General features: G+C 35.5%; 1 protein-coding gene across 2 annotated transcripts; it reads left to right on the top strand.

The window, feature by feature from the left end:
- Window positions 1-510: 510 nt before the first annotated feature.
- On the top strand, window positions 511-11576 carry LOC141439295 (neuronal synaptobrevin-like). Of its 2 annotated transcripts, XM_074103554.1 has the most exons (7): window positions 511-617; window positions 3244-3451; window positions 6290-6368; window positions 7333-7412; window positions 8253-8304; window positions 10429-10557; window positions 11216-11306. In XM_074103554.1, coding segments are annotated over exons 1-7 (552 nt in total). In that variant the 5' UTR covers window positions 511-615; the 3' UTR covers window positions 11218-11306. The 2 variants fall into 2 exon arrangements, with proteins under 2 accessions (XP_073959655.1, XP_073959654.1); XM_074103553.1 differs by lacking the exon at window positions 8253-8304 and having other exon boundaries at window positions 11216-11576.
- The last annotated feature ends 8978 nt before the right edge of the window (window positions 11577-20554 follow it).

Raw genomic sequence — 20554 nt, 5'->3', positions numbered from 1 at the left:
AGCCCGATAAAACGTATATTTTATTTTCGTACTCAATTAAATATAAGTTAGTAATAAAACATAAACTTGCATAAAACTGCAAAGTTTTGTTTAAGTTTATTGAAACTAGAAATTGTAGACTCGGTAGACTTCTAGTAGAAATAGTTCACTTCTTAAATTGAAGGACTTTTTAAAATATTAAAACAAAGGGTGCTATTAACCTGTCGTATAAAAATAAAATAAACTAGAATACATACGTAAAATAATCATTTTTTATTTACATGTGTTAACATTATTTCAACATTAGAAACAACTCAAATAAACAACTAAATAGAATTTAAGAGTCTTATAGCGTGATAATCAAGTAATGGTATACTGTTCCAAAAACTGGGGTAAGTTTTAACCTACTATAGCTTATACGAAGTAAGTACTCTTCAACCATCGATGTGCGCCACGTCACTAGTCATTCGGCGCACTATTTCGTCTCATTCTGTCGCATATATCGATGTGAAAGACAACACTAGTTGAAAACAGGGCAGCTTACTGCTCTGCGTCATTCTGTCGTAGTGCCGCCAGCCAGTCTGCTCCCGTTTTTCACCAACTTGGGACTCGCATTTGTACTTTGAATAAAAAAAAATGTAAGTAATTATGCTTTTATTTATTTTGACACTATTATGTCGTTACAAAGTGTTTTGATAATAGCTTGGAAATAGTTTGGTTCGATTAAATAGAAACATTTATAACTTTTTTCAGAATGCAAGTTACTAATAGATTTTTTGATGGATTTTTTTGGATATAATTTATTTTATTTTCCCTTTTTTACTTACTTTGTTAACAGTATTATTGGCGAACAGTAAAATAATATTATGGTTTTCAAATAATTAAGAATTACAAACAAAGTTTGTACTTTTGGCAACGTATAAACAATAGGATGTTTTAAATCAAGAATAATGCAGGTCTTTGTATTCACCTTCATACTTTTACTAACGTCTATGATTATAGTTTTATCATATCCAAGCTTATCCCATTCTCGCCTTGACGTCATATGGCATTTTGCCAATTTCAGTATTGATTAGCGAACTAACTTCTTCGATGTACACACCAGACACCCTGACTCCGACCATAACTTTTTGTACCTTTTATCAATGATTCTTCAACGTTTGGTGGACTCAGTCCCTTAGAGTAGGTACCTACTTCTATTCCCGTATAGTCGCCATCATTTTTTTCTTACTTATGTATGTAGTTTCATTTAACCTAAAAATTAAACGGTTACATTCGCTTAATTATGATTTTAATAAAATCAAGATTTTTACTAATTTATCTACATATTTATTAACTTGAATTATTGAAAAATATGAGTGAGTATGATTGTTAAAATTTCAAAGTTAAATGAAATGGAGTAAGAGATCTCAGATGACAATTATTTCGATTATACTTTTACTTACCGTTACTTCTATATTTTTTATTATATAATTGTAGCCTATGTGTTATTTCAGAAGTCCAGCTATCTACATACCAAATTTCATTCAAATCCCTCCTGCTGTTTTAGCACGAATGAGTAAAATGACACGCACGCACGCACGTATTTATGTACTTAGAAACTTTCGCATTGGTAATATCAGCGGCATAATTGCTACACCGTTGACCGTTGGCAGGTCTCCCGTCTCCCACTAGGTGAGAGTTGCGGGCAACCGGTGGACGCAAGAGACGAGTTGCCGTTCATTGTGGCGTTCTAAAGGGGAGACCTTTGTTTCAACAGTCGACGGCTTCCGGTTGATGATGATGATGATAATGAATTGCTACACACTTGTGAAGTAATTGGTTGATATGTGTGATGTTTAGTTAAATATTTGTCAATTAGAAACACAGTTAAGAATTTAAAAAACACCTCATAATTAAAATCTTTTGCACTGTTATACTGCTCATAATAAGTTCAGTTTTACTTTCCTTTAAAACAATAAAAGTTAGGTTAAGTTTGGTTTGACGCGCACTGTCGCAATCCCAATCACTGTTCCTTTCTATCAAACGAAGTAAAATGGCAGTAGAAAGAGATAATGAATGAATCGCAGGATTGTGATGTGAGCGCGTTAGACAACATAGAGGCTAGCCAGCCTGCCGGCTAGCGGTTAAATTAGGACTTAAGACATATTTGATACGGGATATAGACGGTCACCATCATCATATTAGCCGTAGCAAGTCCACTGTTGGACATAGGCCTCCCCATAGACCTCCAGTTGCTTTGGTTGGAAGCGGCCTGCATCCACCGTGAACCTGTGGCTTTAACCAGGTCATACGTTCATCTATCTCGTTGGTGGACGTCTTACGCTGCGCTTGCCGATCGCCGGTCTCCTTTCGAGAACTTTTTAGCCCCAACGGCATCTGTTCCATGCTATATGGCCTGCCCACTGCCATTTCAACGACCTAATTGGCTTGGCTATGTCGGTGACCCTCGTTCTTCTACGAATCTCCTCATATAGACCGTGATTGTCGTTAATGAGCTCCCAATATTTCGACGTAGTTGTATGTGTTGGCGGCCGATCGTAAAATCCGCCAGATCACGCAATTCCTAGGAATATAATGAAATGGAGCCATTTCATGATATGCCTAAAAGTTGGCCAGTGGCTCTAAAACAATACGGCAGATCGATAAAGAGCAACGCATTCGTCGATATTCCTAGCTCTATACCGGGCACATCGTAATATGCCGAAAAAAAGGAAAATTTAGGCACGACGAGCTAAGCGAAGAGTGTTTAGTATGAATTGTGACCACAACGCACGAGCTGAGTGAGTGAAGCGAGCGTGCCGCGGCAGTGGCCGGCGAAGTGCTAGAACCGATATGGCGGCGATTCATGATATGCCTAGGAATTTCATGATCAGCCTAAACTGGCCAATTCATGAAATGGCGCCATTTCACGATATGCCTAAGAATTTCTTGATCTGGCGGATTTTACGATCGGCCGCCGACATATGCATCATGATTATGGATATAGACTTAAAACAATTAGGTACCTAACTGTTGTTTTGCCGCTGGGAAAAAACTTGTCCTTTCTTCCACTCGTCTCTACATTCTCAATCTTACCAGTCTGACTAGAAACGGTCAAATCGTCCCGCTATCTCCTCCTCAGTCTGCCTCTGCTCCGGTGCCCGTAGCATGAGTCTGCCTGCCGCAAGCATCCGGACCGCTAAGCGAACGTTACTTACGAACGTTAATATTACGATTTGATGTTACTCATTCTTCTACTACTTAAATAGCCACTATTTTCAGGGCCAAAGACAAAGACGTGGAAGCAGCTGCCGAGGCTCCCGCATCCGCACCTGCCGCGGTCCCTGGGGCCCCTACTAGGGCCCCTGGGGCTCCCCCACCCCGAGAGCCCCAGTATGGACCCGACGGGGAGCTGTTAGGGGGCCCTCATACTATGCAACAGCAGGCAGCCCAACGACGACTGCAGCAAACGCAGGCGCAAATTGATGACGTAAATTATATTTATTTTGTATTAGAACATCAGTTTCAGTGGCTGCATTTTAGCCTGTCCAAACGGACGAACTAAGAAAAAAAGTAAATGCCTGCAGCATTTTAGCAACATTACTACACCAGCGCTGTTATGGGGAACTAACTGTAAACTTCTCCAGAATCTTGTAATGTATGTTCTTTATTTAGTATTTGTGACTAATAGTCACTGATAATATAACACTGAGTAAGTATAAATAAAAAATAAACAGAATTTTTAAAGAACATACTCCTGTTTTTTAGGAATATTATTAATTGCACATCAAATAAATAATTGCCTATAAATTTATTCTCATCATTTATATACTTTTGCACATCAATTAAATTATTTCAATACAAATAAACTAAATGTTTAGCAAAACTAGTATTGCAGATAATTCGAAAATATACATCAAACAACAAAAATACTGACTGCACAGCAAATTAACTAGAGCGTGCGTAGATGATGCTCATTCTCATAGCAAAATAACTTATTGGCAATTTGGCACCGGAAAAATAGATACGACGACAAGCGGAGCGAGGAGGAGCGTAAGGTACAATTGCGACCACAACGCTTGAGCCGTCGCGTCGCGTGAGGCGAAGCGCCAGAACCTAATTTATTTAGGAAATAATTTAAATAAATAAATAAATATCACGGGACAATTCAAACCAATTGACCTAGTCCCAAAGTAAGCTTAGCAAAGCTTGTGTAATGTATGTTTGTGTTAATTTATGTGCTAGTGTTTGGCCCCTACTAGTGGCCAAACACAAGCACATGGCACATGCATGTGGCTGGATATGTAATTACTTGATGTAAAAATGTATATAAATGCTGAAAATAAATTGATAGGTATACATATGTTGTACTTAATAAATAAGAGGATAAATGTCAAATAAAATTCTGTTTAATTTATGTAAACTGCTGTGCGCTATATGAAAATAGAAGCTACATTATAATAAAAAAGAGTTACAAGGTATGATGTGCGTTAGTCATTATTAATTTATTGAATCAGGCGTTACTTTGCGGAGGTCCATATCAATGAACTAAAAGAATTTCTTTGCTCACCCGCGACCTTATGATAGCCAAGCTAACGCAAAATATGCGTGTTCTTGCAGCTCCTCCACCTCCACACTGTAAGAACACACACATATCACACAAACCCATCTATCACCACCACCACCACACTAGACCACCACACCACCATCAGACCACCACACCACACCAGAGCTTATCTTCAGAGTAACACAACCGTACACCATGCTACCAGTTGTTAGACTAACAAACCGTAGCAAGGGAGATGATACTAAATTTACCTGCTCATTAATAACGGCGTGGGTCTAATTTCAGCAATGGCAGTTAATAAAACACGCCTTGACAGTAAATAAATAAAAAAATCAAGGTGGTGTTGTGAAAATGAAAATGAAAAGATTAAATTTTTTACAGGACGATTAAAATTTATTAATATTTTGTGGTTAGTTTTGTTTTGTTTGAGAAAAAAATACTTGGTAAAAAGGTACTTGGGGAGTTACAGTGACAAATTAAAACGGTTGTTGTGGTTTGTTAGTCTAACAACTGGTAGCATGGTGTACGGTTGTGTTACTCTGAAGATGAGCTCTGGTTCAGTTCGAAACGCGTCAGTGTAGTGTGGTGGTGGTGATATATGGGTTTGTGTGTGTTCTTACAGTGTGGAGGTGGAGGAACTGCATGAACACGCATATTTTGTATAAGCTTGGCTATCATAAGGTTGCGGGTGAGCAAGGAAATTCTTTTATGGTTCATTAGTCATTATTAGCTCTGCAGTAATAAAAATGCTTTACTTTAAGATAAATAGCGGTACGCCACGAATATAAGTTGCGGTTTATTACGTAATATTTTGAGTGGAATATTTTGCTGTGCAATCAGTAATTTTGATGTGAATTCGTTTTTATTTGGATAAAAAAGGACTTTTTTTGATGTGCGTTTAAATACTAACCATTTTTTTATTCTTTTATCTACTCTCGACGAACAGAAGATACCTAAGAGGACATTTTAAATGATAACGTTTACATGAGTTATTCGTTTTTGTTAGGGTTCCGTAGTCAATTAGGAACCCTTATAGTTTCGCCATGTCTGTCCGTCCGCGGCTAAGCTCAGAGACCGTTAGTACTAGAAAGCTGTAATTTGGCATGAATATACATATCAGTCACGCCGACAAAGTGGTAAAATAAAAAAAAATAAATATTTTTGGATAGACGTAAGGTGGGGGTGGTTTTTTTTTTCAACTAACCCTATAGTGGGTATTGTTAGATAGGTGTTTTAAAACCAAAGCAACCCCCTTTAAGACGATTTTCCTATTCAGTGATCTGTTTGCGAAATATTCAACTTGCATTCAAGTGCAAATTTTCATCAAAATCGAGCATCCCCCCTCTTCTAAAATCTAAACTGTTGGGCGGAAAAATTTGAAAAAAGTGAAAATGGTTACCTAGATATATCAATTTACGAGGAAAATTATAGCGGCTAAGATTTCTTGAGAATTATTAATAGTTTAAGAGTAAATAACAGCCTAAGGTATAAAACATATCTGAACTTGGAAGATTCCGTACACAATACGAAATCCTTTTGATTTTTTCGTAATGGCTACGGAACCCTATCCTGGGCGTGTCCGATACGCTCTTGGCCGGTTTTATCATATAAAATAAGTGAGTCTCACGATAAGTGGACATTTTCGATTCATATACTTAGCGGTCGAGTATATCTAATTTTTCACTTTGTCGCATTAGAATAAGTGAAAGAAATACGTCAACTAGTCAACTATAGTTTTAATATTTGGCTTAATAATTTCAGGTGGTCAGTATTATGAATACGAACATGCAGAAGGTCTTGGAGAGAGACAATGCGATATCGCAGCTGACTGAACATGCTGGTAACAACCTGTTCCATAATTTACATTTTTAATACACAGAGGCTGTCTGTCCGTCCATCCGTCTGTCATGTGATAGGATTTTTTTTTGGCACACACTTGAAAATTTTAGAGAGATTGATTGTATTAGTATGGCTGACCGATATAGCAACAGTCAACTACATTTGTTCGCACAAATTAAAAACAGACAATTTATCGAAAATGGTTCGCCTAGAAGACCATGGATGGTGCAATGCTTTCCAATATGCGAGATTATTGAACTGAACATACCTACATAGATTTATACTGATTTTTTTAATGATGGATGCTATGTTTTCATACCTTTGTTGATATTCAAGACGTGACTTGAATCATCTTGAATCAAAAAATCCGATGACCTTTACATTAGGGTTTGTTCAGACTAACCCAATCATCTGCTAAAATACAGCGTGTATTTTTGATACTATCTAAAACTGTAACCAGACGAAGATTGAAGTCCTGTGAACCGATATCAAAACAAATTGTCAATTTAAACATAAATACCAGGGCGTAATAAATTTTTCAAATATTTTCGAGCAGCAATGTAACGCGTATAATAATTTGATACGAGAGAGAAACGTTCTGTGACAGCTGTCATGTCAACAAGTGCGACGTTTGAATAAAAACAAAGCAGTATCACGTAGTGATACATTGCGTGCTAATTAATTTTGTAAGGAAAATAATAAGTCAATTTTTTTTACTAAAACATAATAAAATGTGATTATTAGGGCCTTCACTAACTACCCTTAAAGTTTGAGGTAGTATCAAAAATACACGCTGTATATCATATTAATTTTAAAATATTTCACATTGAGTAGTTCTTCAAAACTTTTTGTGATTATTTAAGAGATTTTTTTCAAACCTAAGCGAACAACTGATTTTCCTTCAAACGGTTTTAAATAATTTGAATAGTTGAATAAACACATAAAGATAAGTTATTTTATTACAGAGGCCCTGGAAGAGGGTGCATCTTCATTCAAAACCCAAGCTGCCAGTCTGAAAAATAAGTTCTGGTTACAAAACTTAAAGGTAAAAATACCTAACAATTTATAAACATTTAAGAGTATCTGCCGTAGCATGATGACTATATCGTTAGCATCTGTTCTTTTCATACAAGTTTTGACACAAAGAGAAAGATGCGTTAAGTATAGCGATATAAAGTTACATTATGCCTTTTGAAACGTAATTCAAGATAATCATCTGTTTTACGGTAGAAAATATACATTTGAAAATTTGCATCGTTAAATAACGCATGTTTTTGTTATCTATCTATCATATTCGGGATGCACATAGCAATTGTTTTGACAAAAAGACAACGAAAGCGGTCGTGTCATTGAAAAAAAGCAGGGATAGCGAGGGGGTTTCTGTACTTCTCAAATGTTATTGTAAATGATTTATGAAATGATTTATTCATGCATGCGAAGATTGGATTACAGTTGCAGTCACACTTGCAACGTTAGAAGTCTCAGCAAACCCTAACTTTACAGGTGTACATACATTTGTATAAATAGATGCTTAACTACTTATCACTCTTACTTATTATCTTCTTACTACAGTAAGTTATGTACTCGTACGCCCTGATGATTCGGGTACTAATTAAATAGGCCCAAGAATTACGAGGCTGTACTTACAGGGACATACATTAACCACATTCGTAAAAGTACACTGTGACTGTTTTTGTGATTTCAGTCATACTTTAGAAAATTGAAATCTTGAATCACGGGTTCAAAGTAATCAGCAGACGCTTTTAACAACAAAATTTTACTCAAAAACACAAAAAACAATATATCGGACTCGACCAAAAAATTCGGTAATTCTAAAATAGGTAATGGTATGATAAATGAAGTAAGCAATTATAACGTATTTCAGATGATGATTATTATGGGAGTTATCGCGCTCATAATAATAGGTATTCTGTATGGTGAGTCTACTAATCTATATTTTCTGTAAGTAAACCATTGTCATTACTTCTTCAAACGCAAGATTTTTTTGTAACTTAATACAGGCCGCACTGTCTAGATTTTATTGTTTAGTAAAAAATATAGTAATGTCCATTAATGTTTATTATTTATTATTATTATTTAAAAGCCTATAGAAGTGTCCCACTGCTGGGCAAAGGCCTCCCCCATTAATGTTATATAAAAAAATGTAATACGTTGTGTACTTACAGTGTGTTTTAAATATGAAGCGTAACATATAAGTAATTATTACAATCGTTGCTTTTAAATTTTTTATCTCTTTAATATATGACACTTATTAATGATTCAATAAACTACTATTCTATGTTTCATGTGTTCAGTTATTCAGTACATTTTTACTTTTCAGAAATCAGTTCACATACTCGTAGTAAAGTATCTAACAACAGATTGCCTTCAGGCCTAAAAGTTCTCTTTTCAAAATATTCTGCATTTTTTTGGTAATGGCCAGTGACTGGTTAATGTTGGTATTACGTAAAGACTCTTTAGAATTAAGTGGCTGGCCAGCTGGCCACTTTAACATATGGTTTAGTTATAATTGTTATAAATCATGAATGAAGGATTGTCATATTGACTAATGACGTATACGTATTTATGAGCTTTATGGTGTTTCTAAAATTTATGATTTAAATAATTTATTGAATCAGGCGTTACTTTGCGGAGGTCCATATCAATGAACTAAAAGAATTTCCTTGCTCACCCGCGACCTTACGATAGCTAAGCTTATGCAAAATATGCATGTTCATGCAGTTCCTCCACCTCCACCTGTAAGAACACACACAAATCACACAAACCCATCTATCACCACCACCACACTACACTGACGCGTTTCGAACTCAACCAGAGCTCATCTTCAGAGTAACACAACCGTACACCATGCTACCAGTTGTTAGACCACGCATATTTTGCATAAGCTTAGCTATCGAAAGGTCGCGGGTGAGCAAGGAAATTCTTTTAGTTCATTTATGATTTAATTACTGAAGACATATTACAATACAATACAATACAATACAATAACTCTTTATTTACAGTAACAGTACAGAGAAAAAGTATATACATAGAGATTTATTTTATATTATTGCACATGTAGCATATACATACCTATCTTTCAAACAATGTATACATGTTTATGCACATTTAGATGTTCCCAAATCTATGATCTTAATTATGATGCCATTTTTTGAGACTGGGATGTATACATATCTTTGCACTTGACTGTACCAGTAATTTTTACTTGGTTTTAATTAAAAGCCGGTAGAAATACCCAGTAGGTAGGCTTTTTGTGCTACTATTTTTGTCATAAGTTTTGTGATAGTAATAATGTTTACTAGGAGTAGTACTAAGTAGCTAAGGCAGATGAAAAATGTTCTACTCAGAGATACTATAGAAATGTCAGCTACATGTTCACTTGCCATTAGGTACCAGGGTGCGTGAAATGCGAGCAAAATTCATTGAAGTGCTAGGGTTGTCATAATTGTCATATTTGGGCGTTTTAAAAAAAAGCGTACCCTTTTCTTTCAAAATGTAATTATTTTTTCATACAAAATTTTATGAGCCAGTTTGTCACTTCCAATTAAAAAAAGAATAGGTACACTTTTTTGTGAAAATGCCCATTTACGTCATTTCAATCGATTTTTTTCGTATTTTACGATCCGAATTGCATGCAAGTTTCGCTACATTGCGCTATTTGTCAGGTCAACTGAATTAATTGTCCCTCAATAGTCCGCACCGTAATGCAACTCGCATACAAGTTCTTGCATCGTCTAAATGAGGCTTTACTCAAACTACTTTGATGCCTGACGTTCAGTATTGAATGTACCTTACCTGAGAGCCTATTGTGTAACGTTACTGACACTCGCAATAGACCCTCAGGACTGGAATTCATGACTTTGGATTTCGCTATTAAGATCAATGAAGCACGTCCTCGTGTTTATAGCGCGACGTCAGCGTATTTTGATTCTCAGCTTGTCAATCCTTAACGCTGTAACTTTTAACAATTTTGACTCAGTTCAAATTGCAAATTTTAGTTCTGACGTAGTCGAAATCTTCAGAATAATGTTTTTTGACAGTTCGCTATAGTGGCGGTGATACGCCGGCCCCGGCCCCGGCACCAGCCCCGGCCCCGGCGCCGGCCCCGGCTCCAGCCGCCACAATGGCAACGCCAGCAGCGACCGCTACCACTGCCCCAGCTGGAAAATGTAAGTAACTTAAAGCGTGTCCTTGATGGCTTAAAATCACAGTATTAACCAAGGCGAGCTTCATCGAAGCGAGTCACAAGCTACTGCCTGCACGGTTTGAAACAAACCGCAAAGTTCTGTCAGATGTTTGAAATGCACGGTTGTCTACCAAGGGCATTTAAAGGTTAAGACAAATTGTGTTTTAAATCATTTTTTACACTGTTTAAAATCTTTGCTTAAAACCGTGTAGCACAGGCTTAACTAACAAATAGTTTAATATTACGGAATTAAGTTCAGATTATTACGACGCATGATTATTCCGAGGGGAACCCTTCTGCGTGTAATATCAGCAGATTTTTTTGCAAAAAAAAATGGAATCTAAAAGCATATTTTTCAAGATTATGAAAGAAGTAACAGTTGTTTTTTTATGCGGGCAAAGGTTCACGACCTTATAGAAAGATTGATAAAACAGCCTGTGGTTTACATGTTTTTGGATATTTTTCCAGTGAAACAGTGAATTGTGACTGAGTAAAATGTACTTATCTATCAAGAACGCTTGTAACTGAAGCTGCGACTAATATTTATACTTGGTCAAAAAGAAGAATATTTCTAATGATTAAAGTTGTAGCAAAAATTTAATAACTATCGGCAACCTGACTAGCATGTTTTTCTTTTCCAGAATAAAATATTGAAGGAAACCCCCACTACAAGTCCACAACGTGAGCAATCTCTGTACACGGAATTATACGAAGAGTTATTCCATTATAAGAAAGCAGTCAACATTGTTCTCAAATACGAAGTACTTATTGAAAATTAGTTCCCCAAATAATTACGACTAGATATGCCTTTAAAGAGGCGGCATTTTCAAAAATCTTTTAAACATCGTTTAAACCTAGTGCCATCCACGAAGACGCGTGATTTTGTCAAAATTAGCCATTAATGACATTGTAATAAGAACCACGGCACGCGTCATCGTGAATGACTCTACCTATAACACCGATAATAAGCTAAACATACTAATGACTTATACTTGAAATAGAGCTTATCTAAGCTAAAATGACGCCTCCCTCACTCAATTCAATAAGTTCATTATGTTTATTTGGACAGCAAAACTTACTTACAATGACCGCCTGAGTCTAACGGGGAACTGAATCCCCGTTGAGTGAAGGACGCGTCATTTTAGCTTAGATTAGCCATACTTAATTAAATAAATCCAGATAAGTCACGTCTTAAATCGAGTTTAGCTCGACATGTTAATTTATGCGTTAGTAAGTCTCATGTTAGTTTCATGTTCAAAATTGATATTTGAATTTATGTAGCTGTTTTTTAATTAATGCGGTGTTTAGAAACTGAGGTATCTAGGCTTATAGTTTTCAGCGTACCTATAATTTGTATTGAAATTTAAAAGATTTTTGATAATGTTGACTATTTCAAGGGACACGACTCCCTTAACAGACTCTATGTACCTACAGACTTTTAAATATGTAGTAACATAAACGAACATTGTAATCGTTAGAAATAACGTTTCAATACTAAGAATATGCCTTAAAATTAAAATAAATTTATTTGAAAATGAATATAAATTAAAGCCTTATTTTCAACTATTCTTGTAATAAAGGCCGTCCACGTTCACCATAAATGTGATAAAATGACAATAAAAATTCAACGCTATTGATTGGAACATATGGAGACTGGTGCAAAGGTTAGCATCTTGGGTTGTCTGGAAGTAGCATGCTTAGAGATAAGTGCTTCGATAGCTGTTTAGATAACGCGTCGGCCTAATTCGTTAACCTTCTAAATCCATTTGGCTAAGTTTACAGGACATTGACAAAACTGCATAAAATCTTCAATCGTTAACTAATCAAAATTTTAATAATCCCGTTGGTAGCTATGACTAAACTTGATATTTTAAAGATATAATTAACAGTATATCTTACACAAATCACAGGAAATTAATAAAAAGGAGTATTTAGCAGGTTTTCGTGTTGAAGGTTAAATTGAATATAGGACTTAGCAGTCATAAGACTTAAATTACTGGAGAAAACATCCATAACAATTTGTTTATTATTATTATACGATAAAACCAATTTAGCCAGTAATAAAAATTGTATTTAATGTTAATCAATCACTCTAATAATTATGAGATTGTACTTACACCTAAAATTACTCTTTGTATATAAAATAAAAACAACTTATAGTAATTAACGAAAATAGCAAAATAGGTAATTAATGAATATATATTCTCGACGTTAAATAATATATAGAACTATGAGAAATAACACAATAAATTTACCCTGTTGATAATTTTCACGATTTTCAGCACATGGCATCGCGAATAACTGTCAGTGCAAAACTGAGGCCCGAACTGAACTTAGCAGATTTTCTGTGTTAACTTCCACACAGCAGTTTTTCGAGCATAAGATTTGACACTTATTTTATGCTTATATCGCCGTTATTCCTTTACCAAACGGTAGAGAATGGTGTGCGCTTTCTAACAAGTATGAAAAGTAATTTTCGCCCAAAACTGGACTTAGCAGGTTAACGAATTAGGCCGACACAGCGGAACATAATAAACAAACATATTGTGAACTGGGGCCCTGGCCACCTCGCAATCTTTAAGTATCTTATGTGTTTCTATAGTTCGAAGATTTCATTCGTTTCAAGCATGTTTATCTCCATACACTCTAAGTTTCTTCGTTTAAAAAGTACTTACAAAAAGGATATTTTTCAAAAACTTGTTCAAATAAGTTCTTAATTTAAAAACCGGTTTTTTTTTGTGTACACTGCCATCACATTTGTGCATTGCCATCCAACCTTCATAATATGTTTACTCGATTTCAAGTCAATCCGATCACTAAATGAAGGTTAAATCAGACATCTAAGATTTAACCCACAAACATACTGACACAGCAAGTTAAGTAAAAACACTGTACTTATTTAATTGGAAATAAAAATGTTAAATTAGAAAAAACTATAACCAAATGTTTAGTTAGGTTTGAAGTATGGTTTCTAAGCATAAAAATTTAAAAAGTCGTACAGTAAAAATATGAAAAAAAATTAACACACGCCAAAAATGCTTATAATTAAAGGACTTTTAATTATTACTGATAATGATGATTACACATTTATGAAAATTATGAAAGAGGGCATTTAAAATAGGCGCATGCGTACGTATAATCGTTGTCATAACAAAAAGTTTTAGTAGATCCAATAATATAGTGGCATTCCTAGTTAGCTTTCACATAAAAAAGTATAAATAAGTATACCTCGCGCCATATAAATCTGTCTAAAAGTTCATTACCTAATACTCAGTTTTGACGCATTTTTGAGATAAATTTTTCATGCGACGTCTTTACGTTACTCCCGGATTGTGCTCGAATCGCTTAACGGTATAGTGCCTATTCAATTATTGGAATTATGTCTTTATAGTTTTTGTGGTACTAGTCGGGGCAATGAACTTTTAGGCAAAGTTAGGCGGCGGAAGGTATACTTATATATTTCCGAAAAATACTGATTTTTTTTTTATTGTCCAAACTAATGAAATGACACGTCTTTTTTCGTTTTGTAGAGTGATATTTTGTCTCGAATAATTTTTTTCATTTTAATTTTTTTCATTTTCATTTGTCACTTCCCTTTCCCCGAAAATACACCCGCACGAAACCGGGGCGCGTCGCTAGTTTTATGTTTTGAAAAATTACTTACAGACAGACGACGGGAAGTGACTTTATTTTATAGTATTTATAGATACACCTTTAGTCTAATTATTAGTCTTAGTTTCATGGTTATTTTATTAGAGTTACTTATAAGACAGAAGTATAAATATTTACGAATGAGATAAAGTAAACTTGATAAAGTAATTGATTTTCATTTGTCTCTGATTTGGACGACACTATTCAAGTAGTTATTCAATTTCAGCACATGCACTAAATAATTATGGACTAGTTTATAAGTAGTTCGAACTCTACTAAGATGCATTTTACATCAGTATCTTCTAGAGCTATAGTGATTACATTCAATTAACCGTAAATCAACACTGATCGCTTCATACTCCTCTATCTGCAAGTAAAAGGTATCATTAATATTACGTTTATAGGTTACCAAGACGTTAGTAATGCATCAAGATTGTCCGTAGCCAACCCATTAACGACTGGCACTATGTGTTATCGGTAAAGCACGGTAAACTTCTATAATTTAATATTTAGCGAGACACAATCACGCTCCGTTAACGTGTTAATAAAGCGAGACATCGAACAATCTTTGTAAATTGATAAATTTAATCCTGTCATAATGAAAATGAAGAAAATTTGAAATTTTACCCAAGGAAAACAGAACTCTAGATAGTTTGACTACAGTTCATAATCTAGACTTTGTTTGATGGTAGTGCTTATTTCTTAGCATATCATAGATGAAATCAGCCTTTCCCAAACTTTTTCAACCCCATACCTTTGGCTATAGTCGCTACGATTTCACATCTGTCATCAGTACAATTAATACAATAAATAATGTAATCTCCATGGTATTGGTTTTAAATTGCACTAGGATGACAGCTGCAATTTGTGTCCTATTGAACGTCTTAGATTTATATAAGACTACGAGTACATAATTAATGTATAATTTTATAAGTATTTTTATCTATTTAAACAGTCTGCAGATATCTTGGAATAGCGTTCTGGTCCCCAGGTTGGGAAGCCCTGAACTAGACTAGACCATAGAGAATGTTATGAGAGTTCGCGCGCTTTCGCTTTGATTCTCGCCCGCCATTTTGAGTTACGTTAATGGCGGTATGACATGAGTTATACGCGCGTGTCACTGGAACTTAAGTAATGTTGGTACCTAGTGTTCAACCGTTACTGTAAATTAAAAAGTTAACGTGTTTAAAAAGGATGACAGGCAGATAGATAATATAATAAAGCGATAATTAGCTTCAGATTAGCAAAATTTGAAAAACGTAGTCGCAAAATACCTACTTGAGAAAAGTTTGGCACCGCGGTAAATTATAACTGGCCATTTGTAGTCTAAAAATTTGTTTTTTTGTGGTCACAGGGCCTGTGGGGCACTTTTATTTTAGTTTATTCACAATAGTACCGTGCAAAAAGAGTTCGCGCTATATTTCGTTGTTCAGACAGTCAATTAGTTTCTTGGTGGGAACTGTCTGGGAAAACAAAGCGTGTTGGGTTACGAACTATACTCTGAACGACGCACGCGTATTGGTGTACTATGGGTCCTCGACTGAATTCGAGTTGATTACAATATTGTATTTAATCACCCTTTTTACTTGTAACGCTGGTAGGTAATAATAGTATGTACCAAGTATTCTAGGAAATATATATGTCATTAGAACTTAAGTTTCAACAAACTAGCGACCCGCCCCGGCTTCGCATGGCCAACGGACGAAAGAGGTGAACAAAGAAAGAGTCTTCAATCAAAGATAGTAAGTACACATTAGAAAAAAACCTAAAATACTCGATTTATAAATTCTTCGTATTTAATAATGATGTATCTTAATAGCGGAATGGGTATGGGTATATACTGAGATATAATAAATATTGATTATATAAACCAAATATATATTGAGAAATATTTATTTGGTTTACATAAGAAATCAGTGAAGATCACCATTGGTACTATCAGAATCATAAGGCTCTAGGATAAGTTAACTGGGAGATATTGAATTTAGTGTGAACTCTGGGCATTATTTAATTGCGTGTCAGGCTGCGCCTGCGCTGATGTCCGGTGAGTGAGCCGCACCGTGAGCCGCAAGCCACTTGGATTGGGACAAAATAAAGTATGGATTAAACTTTTTTATTATGTATTAAAAAAAACAATAATTTTAAGGCACCACTTGCAAAAGATTTTACTACATAAGAAACTTGATACAGTTCTGATAATTTACTGTGATGATAATATAATATTTGAAACTAATATTTGGAAAAAATATATTATTTGTTACTAATGGATAGACTCAAACATTTCTCAGTTGATTTAAAAAAAAATCTTTGACTTATAAAATTAAATTACCACGGACGCACGCGGACAAAGTTGCGAGTACCTAGTAGCGAGTGCTAAATAAAGTTTCGCTACTTTTTAGCAGTAGGTATACAAATATTCTACATTACGGTTACTGAGTAAGTATGTTTGCAATTCGGCAACTCGAATATAAAATAAATACACATAAAATAGCACTTTAGCTCGTTTGAAATGCGCGTACCTACCACGGCTGCTGATGAAGACCATCGCGAGCGCTGCTTTCTGGCCGAAAGATATCGTATTCAGGTATTTATCGAATGGACCATAATTGCCTGAGATAAACGATTTTATTATTATTATCTTAAACAAAACACGAAATTTCATTGAAAAACAGTTTAAATTAATCTTGGTCCTCGAGCTGTGGAGTTGGACCACTGTGCGCTGACAGTACGCGGTAATGGGACTGTCAGGTGTTTGAAGAGCACATATCGTTGTTTATTTTCAAGTTCTCTGAAGTGTTTACTATGAATACATTTTTTTGACCTCGCGACCTCGTTGTGTGATCTCGGCGTGAGCATTATGCCGTGTTGAGAGATTGGCTGTTACAAATAATGAGAGCCTCCTGGGTCTAGCGCTTACAGTACAAATATTTTAGATGAATGGTTGGGGACTATTTGTCTTGGTATAAATGTCATGAGGTACGAGTAAAATGGGTTAAAATTTCTCTTTACCGGACTTACATTTCTAATCTAAAAAAAAAAGTCAATTTTACTTTGTTATTTGGAATCACACAACTACTACTGAATACTGCTGACGTGTCTATGCATTATTGTATTAAGAAGTAACATTGTTCGTATTAAATAAATAGGGGGTACACTGTGTTCTTTATTTATTAGTGACAAATATCAAACAATGAGTTTCTCTACGAGTATATCGATTATTAATCTCTCGATGCGACCTTCCCCTACGCTGTTTTGATGGGTACTGCGACTGTCTGAAGTAATTAAAGTAGGTAGCACGACAAATACGAATGTTACTGGTCCTATAGTGTGTAGTACGAAATGCAAAATTTTGAACTTCGTGTCTTGCCGTCCAGCAGGGCTACTCCGAAACTCGAAACTCGAAGTTCGTGTCGTGCGGTCCCTCTCGCTCTCGTATTAAATAGTATAAGTGTCAGAGGGACCGCACGACACGAACTTCGAGTTTCGAGTTTCGGAGTAGCCTGCCAGGTGCCGTTTATATTATTTAATACGAGAGTGAGAAGGACGAGATGATGCGAACTTCGATTTTGTACCAAGTGCATGCATGCGAGCCAATAAAGTGGTCCCAACATAAAGGGCTATTACGTATAGCCCGTAACCAGCAAATTGCGATTATTACGTCAAACTAACGAGGTGTTCGCGACTTTCACTATAATTCAGTCGCTGTATAATGTTTATCTCTATTAATAGGCACTTTGTTAGGGGACTGGGAATTTACATTTAACTTGAAATCCGTGTTCTAAGTTCGATTTACAAAAAGAGGATTTACATCTTTAGGGAAGTAAGTAAAAAAAAAAAGAATTGTTCCGAACTCTAATGTAATGCGTAATACTTATCTCCAAATAGCCTCCAAACCTCCATGCTCCAAATCCATGCTGGCATAATGCTGCTGGCTGAATGTGCCAAAGCCAAAGAGCGCGAGGCCATTAAAAAAAAGACGGTTTGGCGCGTTAAATTGTCTTCCGCTCTGTTACAAATTGCGTATACATTTATAACGGTTTTTTTTATTTCCACGCATTTGTGATGAAAAGTAGTGTTCAACTCGAGTGTAAATGGTCAATTTACAACCCTTGTTTATCAATCTACTAAAATTATTTCACCTACATTCCTAGTCTATTCCATCATTGGTTGGATTAAGCACTATAATATACGGAGAATCTCATACGAGACGTGCTTAATCCTTAGAGAAATGGTATTCACTTTCAACCTCGAAACAATGCGAGTTGTAAGTAAATTGTTTCATATCGTACTTGCGATTACTAGTTTATAGTCAAGTATGTTACGAGACTCGCGGTCATTTGTGTTAGTCTCGACGACCAGATGAAGCGTTACGAGTAATAAAAAAATCAAAGAACTCGATAGCTCTTAGAAAACTTTAAATATAAACTGAAAAAGAAAAACAAGTCAGACACTCTAAAGGTTGATTGGCAGAATAGGGATAAGTACACCTTTATACTTCCTTTTTGTACAATAAAGAGTATAAACAAACAAACAAGTCTTGTAGACGACTCTCTGTTAAGTAACCTCAACAGTCAGGACCAATTCAAATAGATGACCAGCTCAAATATTCCCAGTAATGTGTCCCGACTGTTGAAGTATGTTACTTAATAGAGTTCTAGACTACTAGATGCTACTAGCCTTCATTTCTTTTTCAGTACGATTCATGTGCGACGGCCTTTCTCGTTCATCTGTGCACCAGTCTAAGTACCATGTCACTTCAAAGTGACACGGTAATTAGATAGAGTGCACAGAAATATTACATGGGCATGACCTGTTTCATTCATGGACTCAGTTTAACTACTGTGTCTTGCTTCTTCCCAGCAATAGTGACACCGTAATTAGATTGAGTGCACAGCAGAATAAGAATGGCCGGCGAAATTATATTTGAGATTTACCACAAGCTTTGCGGTAAAGGACAACATCGTCAGGAAACTTATTATAAGTAACTGACACTAAAGTTATAGCTTAGCTTTCCTTCTCCGAGTATTTTTCTTAGTATAATTTGAAAAAGCTTCCATCTTTTTATAGTGCACAAGCCTTGCTGCTCGAGTAACTCGTCCAATCATCGCAGGATCCGCCGACAAGAGCAACAATCCCAAGTATTATTGTAATGCGATTGTATTTTAATGCATTTCATATTGTTTCACCTAAACCTCGGCTTCCATGGATATGGTAAAGTCGATTTGCCAATTTAATTTGTGTGATGTTATTACAAAACAATACAATGTTTTGTTTATTGAACACCACGTTGTGAGCAAAGTCCAGTGATCTCGTCTAGGCAACTTTCACAAAGAAAAAGAAGATATTACAGTGCAAATGTTAATTTCATAAGATGTCTTATTATGAACTTACTTGGCAGTCATTATGAAACAATATATTTTTTGTAATTTGTGTTCATTCTTAACGGTTTCTACATGGGTGAGTTTTGTTATAACGATGGAGGGCGCTACTGGTGCGCGCGCGCATGCTACGTGCTGAAGCGAGATGAGATCGCATTCCTTTATCAAAATGGCTGTCTTTACTAGCATATTTTTATGAGGTTTTTCCGGAATGAAGTCATGGTCAACACATACGTGACGAATGTATCGTGTAACAGATACTTTTCTAATTCCCAATCCTAATCACGTGGCTTATTTTGAGTTTTGTTAAATTAGTTTTATTTTATAGCTTTTCTATGAAGTTAATAGCAGTTTTTTTAAATCTAAATATGTCTCTGTCAAACAATGCATTTATCAAAATTTTTTTGGTGAAAAATAATGATAAATAAATAAAACTAAGCTGCAAAATAACAGGACACTCAAAATTAAGTAAGTAGGTAAGTATATCCACCCTTTGATTTGTAAAAAAATATTACGTTTATGGTAATGGAAAATCTTTAAAGTGACAGATAATATGAATCGAATATGAAATAGAGTTGTGTAAGAGCTTTTTTACACTAGCGTTTTTCCCGGTGGAGCGGGAACGCGGGCTAAACCGCTAGTGTGAACAAGCTATAAAGTATGTCTTTCACCGAACTGGACCACATGTTTTGTAATTATCTTTTACTGACATTGGCAATTAGTCCCATAAATGGGTAGAGCCACATTTTGAATAATACCGGGTGTGGCCTGTGATATGAGCAAAAAACTAAAACGTAGATCGTCCTCGTCAAACTAAACAACATTAGTTCAGCGACATTTAAAAATAATTAGTTTTCTAATTTTTATTACACTTTTAAGTTTATTCGAAGAAGCAATGTAAAGCAAAATGCTTGATGTTTGTAGCGTGCCAGGGGACGTCAGTTGTGTTCT

The sequence above is a fragment of the Choristoneura fumiferana genome, chromosome 20 (genome assembly GCF_025370935.1).
Source record: "Choristoneura fumiferana chromosome 20, NRCan_CFum_1, whole genome shotgun sequence".
NCBI lineage: Eukaryota > Metazoa > Arthropoda > Insecta > Lepidoptera > Tortricidae > Choristoneura > Choristoneura fumiferana.
This window is presented reverse-complemented; position numbering and strand designations above follow the sequence as displayed.